Source organism: Salmo salar, chromosome 12 (assembly GCF_965601325.2).
Source record: "Salmo salar chromosome 12, fSalSal1, whole genome shotgun sequence".
In the NCBI taxonomy this organism is placed as follows: domain Eukaryota; kingdom Metazoa; phylum Chordata; class Actinopteri; order Salmoniformes; family Salmonidae; genus Salmo; species Salmo salar.
In genome coordinates this window covers 88,764,977-88,785,874 of record NC_138302.1, presented here as the reverse complement: position 1 = coordinate 88,785,874, position 20,898 = coordinate 88,764,977, and the positions used below count along the sequence as shown (strand labels likewise).

At 41.8% G+C, this 20,898-nt stretch overlaps 1 protein-coding gene across 2 annotated transcripts; it reads right to left on the bottom strand.

The window, feature by feature from the left end:
• Positions 1–19,978, bottom strand: LOC106565967 (transmembrane protein 51). 2 transcript variants are annotated; one of them, XM_014133685.3, is made up of 4 exons: positions 19,709–19,975; positions 7,560–7,682; positions 2,996–3,472; positions 1–2,206 (listed from the first exon to the last, which is right to left on the bottom strand). In XM_014133685.3, the coding sequence occupies exons 3-4, from the start codon at positions 3,379–3,381 to the stop codon at positions 1,783–1,785; spliced, it is 810 nt and encodes a 269-aa protein (XP_013989160.1). In that variant the 5' UTR covers positions 3,382–3,472; positions 7,560–7,682; positions 19,709–19,975; the 3' UTR covers positions 1–1,782. The 2 variants fall into 2 exon arrangements, with proteins under 2 accessions (XP_013989160.1, XP_013989159.1); XM_014133684.3 differs by lacking the exon at positions 7,560–7,682 and having other exon boundaries at positions 19,709–19,978.
• Positions 19,979–20,898: the final 920 nt, after the last annotated feature.

Genomic DNA, 20,898 nt, shown 5'->3' with positions numbered 1-20,898 from the left:
TCAAGCTTGAAATATTTAATGTTCAGTGTGAGATTGTGATGCATCTTTGATCCATACAACACAAACAACTCAGTCCATTTTATTTCTCATGAATCCCAAAATAATGATTTGCACATGTTAAAATAAATACATTGATATTTAACCTTTTTAAAAACAGACAATTACCCCAATACATTTCATTACTTATTTAAATTTGTGTCAATACAGAAACAAGCGCATACACGCAAACCAATTCTACAGACCCGAGGTCATTCATACAGACCCGAGGTCATTCATACAGACCCCGAGGTCATTCATCCTGTGCTATCTATTGAATTTGGTCACCTACATATACAGTACACCCCCACCCCCCTCATTTTTTAAAATTAGGAAAGTCAGTTAAGAACAAATTCTTATTTACAGTGACGGCCTACCCCAGCCAAACCCTAACCTGGACGACGCTGGGCCCATTGTGAGCCGCCCTGAGACTCCCAATCACGGCCGGTTGAGATACAGCCTGGAATCGAACCAGGGTCTGTAGTGACACCTCTAGCACTGCAGTGCCTTAGACCGCAGTGCCACTCGGGAGCCAATAGGTCATTTTTTTCTTCTACAGTGTCAGATGACAAAAAATCTTTAATAAATAACTGCTGCTAAATTCTAAGAACATTATGCTTCTCCAATGATCTTCCCAAACATGGCTGTAGTTAGGTGAACTGGGTCAGTACTAGAAAGGTACATTCATTCACGGCCCACATAAGTAAAGAAACCTTGAAGCAATCTGCAACGCTGTAAAAATGTGCATAGTTAATTAGATAAATTAGCAGAGGTAAAGTCTTACAGTTTATTTGGACTTCAGGGTATTCTACCTGCTATTCCCTTCAATGTAAAGCTGACGAGACAACACTTATTCCCTTTCATTGTTGCTGCAGTTATAGAAAGTGGGCATTTTCATGATTCACATTCAATACTCCCCAAACGTCAACACAGAGGACAGTCAACATAAAGGTATTTCATTATTCCTTGGCTTCAGCATGTCCTCTACATAGTAGTACTATAAAACACATTCTCAAAAGTTGTGCCATTCTTTGTATAAACTGACATGAAATGACCATTTTCATAGGGCATTTGTTTCCAGTAGTCCTTGAGCAATCACAGTGTGGGACAAACTGATGACATGGATTGTTTCCTAATAGGCACATCTGCTGATACAATACAATTACCAAGGCACTGTTATGACACCATTTTATGCATTCCATCTGAAAAGGTTAAGGACATTTTCTGGATGTCAAGACGTATTCGTGCACAAGATAAGAATATGATAGCTAATTATCTTCAAAACACAGCCACAGTGTTCTAAACAGATAGCATAGTGCACATAAAGAAGCCCTGGAATAAATAGGCCATTAAGCAGATTTCAATAAACAAGTCAAGATAGAGCAGAGAAACATCTTGATTCAAAGCAACAGTGTCTTGGTCTCAGTGTGAAGGAAGAAGACTCCCAGCCAGGCCTCTGGACTCAAGGCCCGTGTATCCACAAAATGTCTCAGTGTAGGAGATCTGAACTAGGATCAGTTTTGCCTTTCAGTTCATAATGAATAAGATTGCATGGACAGATCCTAGATCAACACTCCTACTCTGAGATGGTATGCGAGTTCAGGGCCTATATTCACAAAGCATCTGTTATAACGGTTCTGCTTTCCAGAAATGGTATTATTATAAGTCCATCTGATCCAGCAATAGTGTTGTTTTACTCAACATTGAAAAACAATGCTTGTAGTCCTCCCAAGCCCAAGGGCGCTGTCAGAACTCAGGCATCTTATCGTCATACTGTGGTGGTGGCGTAATGGGTTCAATGGTCACCTTCACATCAGTAGGGTTGCGGACTTTAAAACGGAAGTCCTTCAGATGGAGTTTCTCTGACTTGATTCTGCGTACCCTGAGCGGCCGTAGTATCCGGCTAGCCCGACTGCTGCTGCGGGTGGGGGGGTTGGCTGCAGCGGCAGGGGTGGGCTGGGGATCCAGGGCCGGAGTGGTGGGAGGAACCTCCTCTGAAGTGACTGCTCTTGGTCCCTCCCCCTCGTTTTCCACAGCACTGATGAGGTCTTCGTATGAAGGCAGCTGGGAGGTGCTGTGGCGTAAGTTGCTCTGGCGTATGGGGTACTGGCCACTGGTGACCGCCTCCTCATAGCTGGGCACGTCGTAGGCTGGTGCTGGCTCCCCTGCACTACAAAAGAATGTACAGGGACGGCAGTTTAAAATAAGCAACATTTTAGCCATCATTAACATTTCATGTTTTTTTTAAGGATACTAGAAAAGCCTAAAATAGCTAAGTACTGCTTCTTAACTGATCATAATCACAAAAACATCCATTGCCAGAACAATAAGAGCTTTTGTAATGATGTTTCTGCCATTGTTGTAAACCTCACGAATGAGAGCCATTTGTAATGCAGGAAGTTGTACACACAACTAGCCACACCGGCCAGTAGTGGTAATAAGTGTTGCACGGCGTTCAATGTTTCTTTTTTCCTCTAATGGACTTTTACTCCTTAATTACTAGTGATATGTACTGGTATGACATTTGGTGCTAGTTTTGAGAGTAGAAAACATTAAGACACCTGCTCTTTCCATGACATAGACTGACCAGGTGAAAGCTATGATCCCTTATTGATGTCACTTGTTAAATCCACTTCCAATCAGTGTAGATGAAGGGGAGGAGACAGGTTAAAGAAGGATTCTTAAGCATTGAGACATCTGAGATATGCATGTGTGCCATTCGGAGGGTGAGTGGGTAAGACAACTCAATATTAGGAAGGTGTTCTTAATGTTTTGTACACTTAGTGTAGATAAACTGGTGCTTTAACATCTATCAATCAAAAGGGAGGCATGTTGCAGGCATCATCCTAGAAACTAAGTTATATGGATTGATAGTGAAAACGAAGCCTCTTTGAACCCCTTCTTGGATGATTAAAATAAGTCACTCTTAGTGAATATTTAAATTGTTTAAAGCACTCACATCTCTCTTGCATCCCCAGCCACATGGTCCACAAAGGGGACCTGTGTCTCCTGTCCTCTTTGGCTCCCCCTCCTCTTGTTCCTTACCCCCAGGTAGATGGACAGCAGCAGCATGGCCACCCCCGCCCCCACCAGCACATAGGCTATTGATGAGGTCTTCGCTGTTTCCCTGTCTTTCTCTCCATCCCCAGCATGGTCCACTGGTACAATAACACTGAAGTTGCCCGGAGCCTTGGTTGTTTTGGGAGCATCCCCGGGCACCACAGTCCACATGATCATGACGACGCCCAGGGCTATGAGCCCCACCCCCAAGGCACACAGAGCATACGAGGAGCCGGACCGGCTACCCCCGTAGCTGGAGCTGTCTGGACCGCTACTGGAACACATCACCCCCCCACCTGGACCCACCAGAAGTGTCACACAATCAGATACAGCAGACTGGGGAGAGGAGACTCAAGGGATGAACCGTAGACCTAACCTGCAATGTGGGAGAGAGGAAAGTTGTTTTCACATTAAGGAGCAGGAATGTAGCAGCACAATAAAACTGGCAAAGGCTCAGACTAGCTGAAATCAGATGACAATGAACAACTTCCTGGAATAGACACAATGTGGCTGGGAAAGGGGCCAAAGCCATAGAAGTTCATGGAGGGTTACATTAACCTGTGTTTCAGTTATTCACAAATATATTTTACATGATATAAAGCCGCTGGAATAGTGCCAATCAAAGAGAGCTGAATTAATCATGCGAATGAGCCAATCATTGACCAAAAGCACCAGGAAGAAATCTAAGTCTATACTATTGTAGTGAAATTCAAAGAAATCTTCCTCAAAACTACAAAGTCCAAATTAAAGGCTAGCCCTGTGTGATTTGAAATCCATCAAAATGTATTGTTGGAGGTAGTGTGCATGGCAACTTAATATATACCATGGTAATTTATCATTGTCCTGTCTTTAAATACTTCACTTTGTGAATGTGTTGGTATTTCGAGTGACAATATATTACCCAAACAATGTCCTGAACGTTTCTTTGTGGGTCTAGCCCTCCTAAATCATGCTAAACCAACACTACACTTTGCTCAGGCTGAGGTTGTATTACTATAGTATAACCAACAGAAGATTCTAAACTGCTGGCACTTCCATTTGTTTCTTTTCAGTTTACAACTAGAGCATTTCACATTGTAATGGTCAGGAAGAGCATTTCACATTGTAATGGTCAGGAAGAGCATTTCACATTGTAATGGTCAGGAAGAGCATTTCACATTGTAATGGTCAGGAAGAGCATTTCACATTGTAATGGTCAGGAAGAGCATTTCACATTGTAATGGTCAGGAAGAGCATTTCACATTGTAATGGTCAGGAAGAGCATTTCACATTGTAATGGTCAGGAAGAGCATTTCACATTGTAATGGTCAGGAAGAGCATTTCACATTGTAATGGTCAGGAAGAGCATTTCACATTGTAATGGTCAGGAAGAGCATTTCACATTGTAATGGTCAGGAAGAGCATTTCACATTGTAATGGTCAGGAAGAGCATTTCACATTGTAATGGTCAGGAAGAGCATTTCACATTGTAATGGTCAGGAAGAGCATTTCACATTGTAATGGTCAGGAAGAGCATTTCACATTGTAATGGTCAGGAGAGCATTTCACATTGTAATGGTCAGGAAGAGCATTTCACATTGTAATGGTCAGGAAGAGCATTTCACATTGTAATTGTCAGGAAGAGCATTTCACAGTGTAATTGTCAGGAGAGCATTTCACAGTGTAAATGGTGGATATTCACAAAATGACTGTCTCATAGTGATACCTCCATATCATGCTATGAGTCACTTAACGTGGATTCAGCAAACACTGACAGTACTTATTCCTCTTAGCTCCTAATGCAACAAAATGCCCCTAAACAAAAACACACAGAAATCTGTCACTCTCTGATGGATCTCTAACTGGCCGACCATACCAAGACAACAACTTGTACAGGGCGTCTGTTGTGTCTGCATGTAATACTACTTTGGCATAAGTGTGTAAACTACAGCCTATGAAGAGTGTGCATGAATTTCTCACGAAGCATATATTTTGGGCTCCCGAGTGGCGCAGCGGTCTAAGGCACTGCATCTCAGTGCTAGAGGCGTCACTACAGACCCTGGTTCAGCGGTCTAAGGCACTGCATCTCAGTGCTAGAGGCGTCACTACAGACCCTGGTTCAGCGGTCTAAGGCACTGCATCTCAGTGCTAGAGGCGTCACTACAGACCCTGGTTCAGCGGTCTAAGGCACTGCATCTCAGTGCTAGAGGCGTCACTACAGACCCTGGTTCAGCGGTCTAAGGCACTGCATCTCAGTGCTAGAGGCGTCACTACAGACCCTGGTTCAGCGGTCTAAGGCACTGCATCTCAGTGTTAGAGGCGTCACTACAGACCCTGGTTCAGCGGTCTAAGGCACTGCATCTCAGTGCTAGAGGCGTCACTACAGACGCTGGTTCAGCGGTCTAAGGCACTGCATCTCAGTGCTAGAGGCGTCACTACAGACCCTGGTTCAGCGGTCTAAGGCACTGCATCTCAGTGCTAGAGGCGTCACTACAGACCCTGGTTCAGCGGTCTAAGGCACTGCATCTCAGTGCTAGAGGCGTCACTACAGACCCTGGTTCAGCGGTCTAAGGCACTGCATCTCAGTGCTAGAGGCGTCACTACAGACCCTGGTTCAGCGGTCTAAGGCACTGCATCTCAGTGCTAGAGGCGTCACTGCAGACCCTGGTTCGATTCCAGTCTGTATCACAACCGACCATGATTGGGAGTCCCATAGGGTGGATTACAATTAGCCCAACGTCGTCCGGGTTTGGCCGCCATAGTAAATAAGAATTTGTTCTTAACTGACTTGCCTAGTTAAATAAAAGGTTAAATAAATAAATATTCCTGATATGCAATGTTTGGTGATAAGTGTATTCAACATTATAATATATACCATCGAATGCATAACTGTCTAAAATACATGATGTATGCCATTCACACGTACCTGTCAGCCAATATATTAAATGGTTTGACTTGTTGGATCACTAGAAGAGATGCTTCAGGTGGAAATAAAAGACTGGTGGTGAAAAGTGTGAACAGCTTTGCAGTGCAGGTCTTAATATGCACTGAAGACACACTATCCAACAAAACCTTAATGTGAAGGATGGCAGTTGAAGGCACCTATCACATTAGCACGGAAACCTTAATGTGAAGGATGGCAGTTGAAGGCATGCACTGCACCTATCACATTAGCACGGAAACCTTAATGTGAAGGATGGCAGTTGAAGGCATGCACTGCACCTATCACATTAGCACGGAAGAGTACCGACATGAACGTTATGGTACAGTGACAATATCAAAAGCATGAATGTATGAAAAAGCCTCCTATAGCAACAATGTGCTTGGTGTGCTTTCAAAGTGACAAGCAAACATTACACAAAAGCAGCCTTTCTTAAGGTATGGGTCGCGACCCAAGGACCTGTTAAATGGTGGGTCGCGATGTGTCAGAATAAATGTATAATTATTTCATTACTAATCATTAATTACTGGAAGTGATTTGGCCAAGTGCATCTGCGCTCTCTGTTCAGTGTGCTCTCTGCAAAGCAGCGGTCTCTGTTCAGTGTGACAGCTGCGTAAGCTAGAGAGAGAGATGCCTGTGAGCTTCGCGATTCACCGGATCTTTTTTCTGCAGTTTTCATGAAGATCACGCCGCGACACACACAACGCAGCAGATGATGCGCTGTCTGCCACTCACCTGTCTCCCACTCACCTGTCATTCCCACTCGCCATCACTCACTGCTGTCATCAAATGGACTCATGATAGCCACAAGGTCTGACTGAGCTCTACTGTCATGAAACGCATATACAGCGATGAGTTTCTCTCTCTTTCATACACATTTTATAACGAGGAGCGCCCACAATGTGTTTTGTGCGGGGAAGTGCATAGTAATGAGTCTCAAAACGAACAAATTAATAAAACGACACGTCCTGACCAAAACGACACGTCCTGACCCCCCCCCCCCAAAAAAAAAGATATAGATGTACTATTGTAAAGTGGTTGTTCCACTGGATATCATAAGGTGAATGCACCAATTTGTAAGTCGCTCTGGATACGAGCGTCTGCTAAATGACGTAAATGTAATGTAAAACGAGTTCTTTCAGAACAGGGCAGAATGCTTCAGGAAACAGTGCTTCCACAGTGGAAAAGTCAGCTAGCAAGGCATTGTTGTCATTTTATAACAGGTAGTGAGCAGAAATAAGGGAGTACTAACTCTCATAGTAATAGATGTGAGTTTCTCTTTCAAACGATACCCTGGCCTTGTACACAGCTAACGTTAATAGATAACATTCACCAAAGCAAGCTAGCTACTGATAGTGCAATCCTAGTAACAGTACAGAAGAAGATGAAAAATGTTCAGGCCTACTGTACATCTTACTGTAGAAAGTAGATGAAACCTAGTCTCGGTTGGAACTGTTGCTGTTAAAATACATGTAATAATTTTGTATTCTTAACTGGAGTAAACTGATTTAAGCAAGATGCTGTTTGAGGCAAACACACTCACTCAGTTCTGGGTTGCTCATTGACAGCAGGAAGTTGTCTCCTGCCTGACTGAGACAGCAGTAGATGTTCTGGTCCAGTTCGGCACCACATATCCATGCGAGTCAGGATTCTCAACTCTGACATACTTAAAAAACAAGTACAGAAACAGTTTCAAGGCTGAGCATGACCTCAGAGTTGCACTGTCAAAAACAGAGCCCAAATAGACATGAAAACTTCAACCAGCCACAGACTCAATGAGAATCTTCTATTATGCCAAGCCAGAGTCCCCTGTTTCAAGGCACTTAAACAGTAAATTGGCGCAAATCAAATAAAAAATAATGTACACAGTTTCCAGCAGGTTTAAAAAGTGCAGTGAAATGCTTATGTGCTAGCTCCTTCAACACTGCAGTACAATATCAATAATAAGTGTCAAAATTAAAACAAATAAAAAGTAATTACAGGAAGGTAGTGTGCATAGTAATACAACTGATATGTACACAATAGGATATACACAGAGGATACAAAACATTAAGACCAGGTGAAAGCTATGATCCCTTATTGATGTCACTTGTTAAATGCACATCAAAATCAGTGTAGATGAAGGGGAGGAGACAGGTTAAAGAAGGATTTTTAAGCCTCGACAGTTGAGAAATGGATTGTGTATGTGTGCCATTCAGAGGGTGAATGGGCAAGACAAGAAATGTAAGTGCCTTTGAACAGGGTATGGTAGTAGGAGCCAGGTTTATGAATGCCTTTGAACAGGGTATGGTAGTAGGAGCCAGGTTTATGAATGCCTTTGAACAGGGTATGGTAGTAGGAGCCAGGTTTATGAATGCCTTTGAACAGGGTATGGTAGTAGGAGCCAGGTTTATGAATGCCTTTGAACAGGGTATGGTAGTAGGAGCCAGGTTTATGAATGCCTTTGAACAGGGTATGGTAGTAGGAGCCAGGTTTATGGCTGTGGCGGTCAGCAGGTGATGGTCACCAAATAACTGCCGGTCTCACGGTAATAAACTGTTAATTAACATAAAAACATTTAGCATCTCCTGGCTTCCTACAAGACACTGATGCAGACCTTTGGAACATCTACATTTTAAAAAGTCTAATAAATCCATGTAATATAGTCTACACCATCACAATAAATCCTTTATTTATTTTAGACAGGTCTAAAGAAACATATATAGAAAATGTAGTCTATTTCAGAAGAACAGAATAGCATGCTCTGAGTTGTCCTTATGTTAGACCCTGATCTGGCCATGCCATATGGCTGTGGGCTAAACTAGTTCATTTAGCAGACAAGATTTGCTTTGAATTCCGTGGCATTATTTTATAGTATGAAGAATACAACTGAACATAGCTGAGTAAAATAGAGAGGCTAATTTTCTCCAAGTGATTTGAGGGAGTGCACCCATACGGCTATTCTGCGCTGAGCGTTTAACATAGAAACAGGTACTCCTATATGCTTCATTTAGAGTTATTTACCTAACTTTAGTTGTGATGTTGGGCTATATGTTTGGATTTTAATACATTCTAAGGCTGCATGATGCAACTAATGATGATTTGAAAAAAGTTGCATGAAAAAGGCATAAGCTCTGCTTTGTTTTTGCACAGGCTGTACACACTTCAGTCTCATTCAAAATTTGACAAGAACTTGATAATGCCTCAAATTTCCCGGCTGCATCCCCTTTGTGTGGCCCGTAATGCCCCCTAAAATAATCCATACTTTTTGCAGCCAGTGGCCGTTGTGCCCTTGGGCTGAATTATAATCATTATAATTCAGCCCAACTCCCTGCTGTGTGCCGAAGCACCTCTCCTTCACGTGATCGGGTCTTTCGCACAGGCTACAAGTGAAGACAGACACACCGGGACGCAACTGAGCATGTCTTTATCCAACATAGTCTGGGACAGTTGTGGGATGCGATAGATCCCAAATTAATGCAACCACTAGCTTCAAAAAAACTGTTTTAAGCAATGAGCTTGACGCAACAGATCAGAACATTTAGCTTAAAATGTTGATAACTATTAGGCTATTTCTTCACGTAAGTGCAGCAATACACACAGGGCAGTAGGCTATAAGCACAAATGTTCCATTAGCAGGAAAACACCATTCTCAAAAGGGACCACAAATGTGATTATGTATGTAACGCTTTTATTATAAAGGTGCATTTTTATGGTGAAAATGATCTTCCCTTAACTTGAAACTCATGCGCTGTGTATGTATGCCAGTTAGGCTCTCGTCTACACCCATTGTAAAGTGGATTAATGGGCTTCATTTTAAGTTATTTGGCCACTTTAATTGTAATACAAACCTTATCAAAACATATAGGCCTATGGGCTAAGCTACATGAGGTGTGCGACTAGGAGTTGAAAAAGGACGCACATTTTTAAATATATATATATATATATATATATATATATATATATATATATATATATATATATATATATATATATACTGCTCAAAAAAATAAAGGGAACACTTGAACAACACAATGTAACTCCAAGTCAATCACACTTCTGTGAAATCAAACTGTCCACTTAGGAAGCAACACTGATTGACAATAAATTTCACATGCTGTTGTGCAAATGGAATAGAAAACAGGTGGAAATTATAGGCAATAAGCAAGACACCCCCAATAAAGGAGTGGTTGTGCAGGTGGAGACCACAGACCACTTCTCAGTTCCTATGCTTCCTGGCTGATGTTTTGGTCACTTTTGAATGCTGGCGGTGCTTTCACTCTAGTGGTAGCATGAGACGGAGTCTACAACCCACACAAGTGGCTCAGGTAGTGCAGCTCATCCAGGATGGCACATCAATGCGAGCTGTGGCAAGAAGGTTTGCTGTGTCTGTCAGCGTAGTGTCCAGAGCATGGAGGCGCTACCAGGAGACAGGCCAGTACATCAGGAGACGTGGAGGAGGCCGTAGGAGGGCAACAACCCAGCAGCAGGACCGTTACCTCCGCCTTTGTGCAAGGAGGAGCAGGAGGGCCTGCCAGAGCCCTGCAAAATGACCTCCAGCAGGCCACAAATGTGCATGTGTCTGCTCAAACGGTCAGAAACAGACTCCATGAGGGTGGTATGAGGGCCCGACGTCCACAGGTGGGGGTTGTGCTTACAGCCCAACACCGTGCAGGACGTTTGGCATTTGCCAGAGAACACCAAGATTGGCAAATTCGCCACTGGCGCCCTGTGCTCTTCACAGATGAAAGCAGGTTCACACTGAGCACGTGACAGACGTGACAGAGTCTGGAGACGGCGTGGAGAACGTTCTGCTGCCTGCAACATCCTCCAGCATGACCGGTTTGGCGGTGGGTCAGTCATGGTGTGGGATGGCATTTCTTTGGGGGGCCGCACAGCCCTCCATGTGCTCGCCAGAGGTAGCCTGACTGCCATTAGGTACCGAGATGAGATCCTCAGACCCCTTGTGAGACCATATGCTGGTGCGGTTGGCCCTGGGTTCCTCCTAATGCAAGACAATGCTAGACCTCATGTGGCTGGAGTGTGTCAGCAGTTCCTGCAAGAGGAAGGCATTGATGCTATGGACTGGCCCGCCCGTTCCCCAGACCTGAATCCAATTGAGCACATCTGGGACATCATGTCTCGCTCCATCCACCAATGCCACGTTGCACCACAGACTGTCCAGGAGTTGGCGGATGCTTTAGTCCAGGTCTGGAAGGAGATCCCTCAGGAGACCATCCGCCACCTCATCAGGAGCATGCCCAGGCGTTGTAGGGAGGTCATACAGGCACGTGGAGGCCACACACACTACTGAGCCTCATTTTGACTTGTTTTAAGGACATTACATCAAAGTTGGATCAGCCTGTAGTGTGATTTTCCACTTTAATTTTGAGTGTGACTCCAAATCCAGACCTCCATGGGTTGATAAATTGGATTTCCATTGATTATTTTTGTGTGATTTTGTTGTCAGCACATTCAACTATGTAAAGAAAAAAGTATTTAATAAGATTATTTATTTCATTGAGATCTAGGATGTGTTGTTCAAGTGTTCCCTTTATTTTTTTGAGCAGTGTATATATATATATATATACTGTTTCTTGCCTTAAGTTGGGCATCATTCACAAATGATCGGCTAATATTGTCACCCATCAGACTATTCTTGATTTAATTGTGTTTTCACATATACTAAATAATATATGTGTGAAGTTTGTTTTGATTGGGAATGGACCATTATCATGCACCCGTCTCGGAAAAGGGGCAGCACTTAAATAGTGAATGATGGACACTTTTCCTGTGGTTCCTTTTCATGCCAGCCAGGTAGGTAGGCTTTATTGTTGTAAAGAGAAGCAATGTGTTTAATATTAGGACATTTGAGAAATATAGTAGGCCTAGCTGATGGGAACCTCGTCTTTTTATCAGAGGTCATCACTCTGTTTTCTCACACAATTGCATAGCCTATAGAAATGTTGCTCAACATGAGCTCATGAAGGGTTTGATTAGATTTTCAATTACATTTGCATTGATGTCAGAGTGATTAGAGGGACAATAGAGTGCTGAGTACCAGGCAGTTAGCAAGTTTGCTAGGCTACTAATGACCATCAGCAGCATCAGAGATTGGAGAAGCCTAATTACCGTGACTAAACAGTCATGTGGAATTTGACTGCCTTTATGACTCGTGACCACCGGACTGGCGGTAATACAGTCACCATAACAGCCCTAGCCAGGTGCACCGGTTTGTATCAAGAACTGCAACGCTGCTGGGTTTTTCATGCTCAACAGTTTCCCGTGTGTATCAAGAACAGTCCACCACACAGATGACATCCAGCCAACTTGACACAACTGTGGGAAGCGTTGGAGTCAACATGGGCCAGCAACCCTGTGGAACGCTTTTGACACCTTGACACCTATGGCCCGACAAATTGAGGCTGTTCTGAGGACAAAATATTATGAATGCATTCCTAATATTTGGTATACTCAGTGTACATACAAGCTTAGAGCACAACCTCCCTCTACCTTGATACAAATGTAATGTTATGTCACAACACTGACTGTAATAAGATGTCTCAACACTGAAGGTAATGTCACAATTAAGTGATAATGCCCTGTTCGGTTGCCAGACGCGACCCATTGGTTCAGTATCTATGAACACGGCCTAGTTGTTTGTTCTAAATGTTCTATTGCCATACTGGCTGGCAATGTTCTTATCCCTTGCTCGCTAGCTAGCTAACCAACTACGGCTAACTTCAATCACGTCAAACAGTGCAGACAGAATAACAACGAAGTAGCTGCATTTGCATAAGCTGATTTCTAGTGACATTTATTTGGATACATTAATAACAATGAGCTAATGGAGTGCGATTTCACCTGGCATAGAAAATGTGCTCTCACGTCATGACACTGAGAGCTAGCCAACAACCCAGCTAACACAATCACTTCCAACTGAAGCTGGAAAGACAAACTAGCTTTGTATGTATGTACAGTTGAAGTCGGAAGTTTACATACACTTAGGTTGGAGTCATTAAAACTAATTTTTTAACCACTCCACAAATTTCTTGTTAACAAACTATAGTTTTGGCAAGTCGGTTAGGACTACTTTGTGCAGACGGATGATTTCACTTATATCACAATTCCAGTGGGTGAGAAGTTTACATACACTAAGTTGACTGTGTCTTTAAACAGCTTGGAAAGTTCTAGAAAAATGGTGTCATGGCTTTAGAAGCTTCTGATAGGCTAATTGACATAATTTGAGTCAATTGGAAGTGTACCTGTGGATGTATTTCAAGGCCTCCCTTCAAACTCAGTGCCTCTTTGCTTGACATCATGGAAAAATCTAAAGAAATCAGCCAAGACCTCAGAAACAAAATGTGTAGACCTCCTCAAGTCTGGTTCATCTATGGGAGCAATTAACAAATGCCTGAAGGTGCCAAGTTCATCTGTACAAACAATAGTACGCAAGTATAAACACCATGGGACCACACAGCCGTCATACCGCTCAGGAAGGAGACGCATTCTGTTTCCTAGAGTGAAGATGCTGGAGGAAACCGGTACAAAAGTATCTATATCCACAGTAAAACAAGTTCTATATCGACATAACCTGAAATGCAGCTCAGCAAGGAAGAAGCCACTGCTCCAAAACTGCCATAAAAAAGGCAGACTACGGTTTGCAACTGCACATGGGGACAAAGATCGTACTTTTTGGAGAAATGACCTCTGGTCTGATGAAACAAAAATAGAACTGTTTGGCCATAATGACCATCGTTATGTTTGGAGGAAAAAGGGGGAGGCTTGCAAGCCGAAGAACACCATCCCAACCATGAAGCACGGGGTGGCAGCATCATGTTGTGGGGGTGCTTTGCTGCAAGAGGGACTGGTGCACTTCACAAAATAGATGGCATCATCAGGAGGAAAATTATGTGGATATGTTGAAGCAACATCTCAAGACATCAGTCAGGAAGTTAAAGCTTGGTCACAAATGGGTCTTCCAAATGGACAATGACCCCAAGCATACTTCCAAAGTTGTGGCAAAATGGCTTAAGGACAACAAAGTCAAGGTATTGGAGTGGCCATCACAAAGCCCTGACCTCAAGCCTATAGAAAATCTGTGGGCAGAACTGAAAAAGCACGTGCGAGCAAGGAGGCCTACAAACCTGACTCAGTTACACCAGCTCTGTCAGGAGGAATGGGCCAAAATTCACCCAACTTATTGTGGGAAGCTTGTGGAAGGCTACCCAAAACGTTTGACCCAAGTTAAAGAATTTAAAGGCAATGCTACCAAATACTAATTGAGTGTATGTAAACTTCTGACCCAATGGGAATGTGATGAAAGAAATAAAAAACACTCTACTATTATTCTGACATTTCACATTCCTAAAATAAAGTGGTGATCCTAACTGACCTAAGACAGGGAATTTTTACTAGGATTAAATGTCAGGAATTGTGAAAAACTGAGTTTAAATGTATTTGGCTAAGGTGTATGTAAACTTCCAACTTCAACTGTATGTATGTTTGTACGATGCCGATTCATGATTTGACTGGCTGAGAAAAGCTGCCTATCTGTCGGTCTCTTCCCGACACATTCATTACTATTGGACAGCTGGAGATCGAATTTGAATATGGAAACAAATATCGGAGAGACAGACAGCAAGGTTTATACAAACCTAAAACTAAATGTTAGTCTAAAAGAAATGTGAGAATTTCTATAGTGGAAATCAAGTTTTTTAAACTGCCTGGCTGGGCTGATGAGACAGTGGATTACGCAGTCAGATGGAACATGGTAAATAGGCATTTTAACATCATAGATTTAGCCAGTGGTATCTTGTGGAATAGACAGAGGCTGGAATGCAGTTTTAACCAATCAGAATAACACCCAACTACAATGGAAATGGGACCTTAGAGTGAACATGTTTTAGAGGCTACAGCTAGACAGACTCAAACCCCACACCTACATAGTTCAAACTCATTACAAAACAGTATTCTGATCAATGTAAACAAAAAAATACTTTACATGTTGAGGTAATTGATGTTTCCTATTGTGTAAATGGTAACAGGGTTCGCATGTTTAAGTCATCTGACCTCTTGGCTTGTGTCACAATCCCATGGGAATCCAGACTAAGCTGATTCTCGAGGTGACAGATGATAAATGACCTCTGTTATGACCACACAGAATGACTGAAAGAGAGAAATAGAAGAAAACGGGAAACACTGAGCAAACAAAACAATTAACCATTTGGTTGAGTAATTGTTTTTTGAAGCCCTGGTTCTTCAACAAAAATGGGCATATAGCCTACAGTCCTTTCAGAAACTATTCACACCCCTTGACTTTTACCACATTTTGTTGTGTTACAGCCTGAATTTAAAATGGATTACATTGAGATGTTTTGTCACTGGCCTACACACAATACTCCATGTCAAAGTGGAATTATGACATTTCAATTTGTATTTAAAAAAAAATCATTAAATTAAACTGAAATGTCTTGAATCAATAGGTATTCAACCCCTTTGTTACGGCAAGCCTAAATACACAGCGTGCACAATTATTAGGCAAATTGTATTCCTCGGGATTACTTTTATTGTTGAACAAACACAATGCTCTCAGTCAATCCAAAATGTTATTGAACCTCAAACCTGAATGTTTAACAAAGGAAAAGTGAGTTGTGTCTTTCTCAGGGAAACATATAAGTGTGGACAATTATTAGGCAACTATTAGTGAGCAGAATTATTAGGCAACTAAATTACAAAAATAATGTCTCTCAACTCACTTGTTTATTCTCAATTTTTAGAGTAAGTGTAACAGATAAGTAACACAAAATGACAATTATATAACATTTTTGGCCTTTCAAAAATATTCAGTGACCAATATAGCCACCCTTATTTTCAATAACTGACATGAGCCTTCCATCCATGGAGTCTGTCAGTTTCTTGATCTGTTCACGATCAATTTTCACTGAAGCAGCAACCACAGCCTCCCAAATGCTGTTCAAAAAGGTGTATTGTCTTCCATCACTGTAAATCTCACGTTTGAGAATCCTATTGAGAATCTCACAAGTTCTCAATAGGATTTAAGTCAGGTGAGGAAGGGGGCCAGGTCATTATTCAGGCATCTTTGAGGCCCTTGCTGGCTAGCCAAGCAGTGGAGTACTTGGATGCATGTGATTGAGCATTGTCCTGCATAAAGATCATGGCCTTCTAGAATGCTGAGGACTTCTTCCTGTACCACTGTTTGACGAAAGAATCTTCCAGAAACTGGCAGTAGATTTGGGAGTTGAGTTTCAGTCCATCTTCAACCCGAAAAGGTCCAACTACCTCATCCTCAATGATAGCAGCCCATACCAGTACCCCTCCTTCACCTTGCTGGCATCTGACTCAAAGTGGTGCCCTATGCCCATTACTGATCCAGTTACGGGCCCATCCATTTGGTCCATCAAGAGTCACTTTCATTTCATCTGTCCATAACACCTTTGAAAAATCTGTCTTCAGGTATTTCTTTGCCCAATCTTGACGCTTCAACTTGTGAATCTTATTCAGTGGTGTTTCAGTCCTCTTGACCTTGGCCATGTCTCTGAGCACTTGACACCTTGTACTTCTGAACACTCCAGGTAGGTTGCAGTTCTGGAATACGGTGGCACTGGAGGATAATGGGTTCCTGGTAGTTTGACGTTTAATTCTTCTAAAGTCTTTTGCAGTTAATTTGCACCTTTTCTTCCCCATGCGTTTTTTTGCACCCCAGTTGACTATTCGCAACAAAACGTTTGAATGTCCGGTGGTCACACCTCAATAGTTTAGCTATTTAAAGAGTGTCGCCTCCGTCTGAAAGGCATTTTACATTTTTGTTTTTTCAGTGTCAGTTAAATTCATTTTTTGGCCCATTTTACCTGAGGTAATGAGGCTGCCTAATAATTATGCACACCTTGATATAAGGTGTTATTCACTTTCGCCACACCCTCCCTCATTACACAAATACATATCACCTGAAAATGATTAAATCCAATAAGCATTCAAGTTTATATGGTTTGGAGTTAAAAAATGTGAATAGAAACAATGATAAGATCAGAATACTCACTTACCTAATAATTGTGCAGGCAGTGTAAGTTCAGGAGTAAAAATGTGCCTAACAAGTCACATAAGTTGCATGGACTCACTTTGTGCAATAATAGTGTTTGACATGATTTTTGAATGACTACATCTTCTCTTTCCCCCACACATATAATTATCCCTCAGTCAAGCAGTGCATTTCAAACACAGATTCAACCACAAAGACCAGGGAGGATTTCCAATGCCTCGCAAAGAAGGGCACCTATTGGTAGATGGGTAAAACAAAAACAAAAAAAGATTAAAAGCTGACATTGAATATCCCTTTGATCACAGTGAAGTTATTAATTACTTTGGATGGTGTATCAATACATCCAGTCACTACAAAGATACAGGCGTCCTTCCTAACTCAGTTGCCGGAGAGGATGGAAACCGCTCAGGGATTTCACCATGAGGCCAATGGTAACTTTAGAACAGTTACAGAGTTTAATGGCTGTGATAGGAGAAAACTAAGGATGGATCAACAACATTGTAGTTACTCTGCAATACTATGCTAAATGACAGAGTGAAAAGAAGGAAACCTGTACAAAATAGAAATATTCCAAAACATGAGGATGGATCAACATTGTAGTTACTCCGCAATACTATGCTAATTGACATAGTGAAAAAGAAGGAAATAAAAAATATTCCAAAACATGCATCCTGTTTGCAACAAGGCACTTTATATTTTTTATTTAAACTTTATTTAACTAGGCAAGTCAGTTAAGAACAAATTCTTATTTACAATGACGGCCTAGGAACAGTGGGTTAACTGCCTTGTTCAGGGGCAGAATGACAGATTTTTACCTTGTCAGCTCGGGGATTTGATCTAGCAACCTTTCGGTTACTGGCCCAACGCTCTAACCACTAGGCGACCTTACAGTAATACTGTAAAACATTTCTCTAAGCAATTCACTTTTTGTCCTGAATAGAAACTTATGTTTGAGGCAAATCCAATACAACACATTACTGAGTACCACTCTTCATATTTTCAAGCGAAACAGTGTTATGTTATGGGTATGCTTGTAATCTTTAAGGCCTGGGAAGTTTTTGAGGATAAAAAGCTAAGCACAGGCAAAATCCTAGTGGATAACCTGGTTGTCTGCTTTCTACCAGACACTGGGAGATTAATTCACCTTTCAGCAGGACAATAACCTAAAACACAAGGCCAAATCTACACTGGAGTTGCTTACCAAGAAGACAATGACTGTTCCCAAGTGGTGAGTTACATACAGTTGACTTAAATCTGCTTGAAAACCAATGGCAAAACTTAAATGGTTGTCTAGCAGTAATCGACAACCAATTTGATAGAGTATTGAAAATGAAATGCAAAAATATCTCATTTACATAAGTACTCACGCCCGAGTCAATATAGGTTAGGACCCCCTTTGGCATTCATTACAGCTGTGAGTCTTTCTGGGTAAGTCTCTAAGAGCTTTACACACCTAGATTGTACATTATTTGCCCATTTGTACTTTCTAAATTCTTCCAAGCTCTATCAAATTGGTTGTTGTTCATTGCTAGACAACCATTTTCAAATCTTGCCATAGATTTTCAAGAAGATTTTTCAAGCCCTTTGAACAGGGTATGGTAGTAGGTGCCAGGCGCACCGGTTTGTCTCGAACTGCACTACTGCTGGGTTTGATGGTCAACAGTTTACTGTGTGTTTCAAGAATGGTCCACCATCCAAAGGACATCAAGCAAACTTGACACAACCGTGGGAAGCATTGGAGTCAACATTATCCAGCTTTCGACACCTCGAGGCCAAGCCTAACGTTACTCCATAGTCCAAGCCTAACGTTACTCCATAGTCCAAGGACCTTGTTCTGTTTAAAGGGCGAATTGGCTCTGGAAGACAAAACAGCCAAATACTCCATCTAAACATGAATTGATTCTCAATTGTGGTACAGTTCTAGAAACATAAATCCCTCTACTTTCATATCACATCAAAATAATTTCACAAATGCAAAACACACACTTACTACTTACTGTACATGGTTTAAGCCATTTTTAACACAGTTGCAGCCGACAGTGTTTGTCAGTGGCAACACCTTTGTGTATATGGCCCTATCCCTATAAGAGAGGTGTGTATCAATTTAACCTTATAAAATATATATATTTCTCGCTGATATGAAAGATAAGGTCCTTATGTTTCCGAAACCATACCGCAAACAAAGGGTGTTAATATTCAGACCGAGCGTCGCGCCTCCTAACAAAACACCCCCTTACAGAAGACGCCTTTTCCAATGCCTCTTACTTTATGAACATTTTATTTAACAGACTCATTATGGCCTAGTTTCTAAGGAGCATTTACACGATTTTACAGGCGGTATATACCAATCAACTGTGTATTAAATGACTACTACCATCTTAATGTATCAATTTGACTACAATTCTCCCTTCCGAATCCCGATACAATGTATCGCTGCCACCCATTTGAGCGAAGGTGTTTGTAGTGGGGAGGAACTGAAATCATGTTACAAACTCTGTGGCATTAGATCACTTGTAACTCTTGATATCTTGCCATAAGAACTGCGATTTTGTGTTATCAGATAACACGGCCTAATACTTCACAGATAATATAATAAAGTCAGTCTGAACACTGCTCAAACTGTCAAGGTGATTTGCAATTTGAGACGGCCTCACCTTAGTCTTTCCAGCGGTGAACGCACAATCACTTCCCTCCCAATCGAATACCTGATGTATCGCAGGTGTCTTCAAAATTATGATATTGTTACCCCAATATCCAGAATGTAATCCTGCTATTTACACAATCTGAAATATGTATTAACGTGTATATTTCCCCCGATGGTAGTATATAGAATTCAGGGAATATGTTAGACAGGAACTTTGTCCAAATTCCACCCAGAGTGAAAACTTCCCCCCTGTTGTAAAGCGTTAACTCTTTGCTCCTTGGTCATAGAGCACGTAGTTTTACTTTTTACAAGGCAACCTGGTCTCATAGATGAGACGTAACATAGTAATCCGGGACCGTCAAATTAGTGTATGTTACGTTTTGTATTTGGTATGGTTACATAAGAGAGAAGGTTACTTAAGGAAAAAACTAAAGTAGGGTGGATGGGTGAGCGTATAATGTGAAAGTCCAGTAACCCAAAGGTTGTGTGTTCAAATCTGATCACAGACAACTTCAGCATTTTAGCTAATTAGCAACTTTGCTACTATTCAACTACTTAGCATGCTAGCTAACCCTAACCTAACTCCTAACCGGCTCATAATATTGGCTGGAACGGAGTGAATGGAATGGGATCAAACACACGGAAACCATGTTTTTGATATATTTGCCACTCCACCCATTCCTCTCCAGCCATTACCACAAGCCCGTCCTACCCAATTAAGGTGCCACCAACCCCCTGTATACTTTACCCTAACCACTAGCCTAGCTAACATTAGCCACCTAGCTAACAACAAATTAGAATTCGTAACATGTCATGCGTTTGTAAATTCGTAACATATTGTATGAATTGCAATTCGTAACATTTCTTACGCAATTAATGATGGACATTCACAAATGAATACATACCATATGAAACGTAACCAACTAATTGGAGTGTCCTGGATTTATGTTTACTATGTTACATCTACCCTTTTTACATTTTTTAAATTATTTTTGTTTAGCCTTTATTTAACTAGGCAAGTCAGTTAAGAACAAATTCTTATTTACAATGACGGCCTACCCCGGCCAAACCCGGACGACGCTGGGTCAATTGTGCGCCGCCCTATGGGGCTCCCAATCACGGCCGGGATGTGATACACCCTGGATTCAAACCAGGGTGTCTGTAGCGAAGCATCAAACACTGAGATGCAGTGCCTTAGAC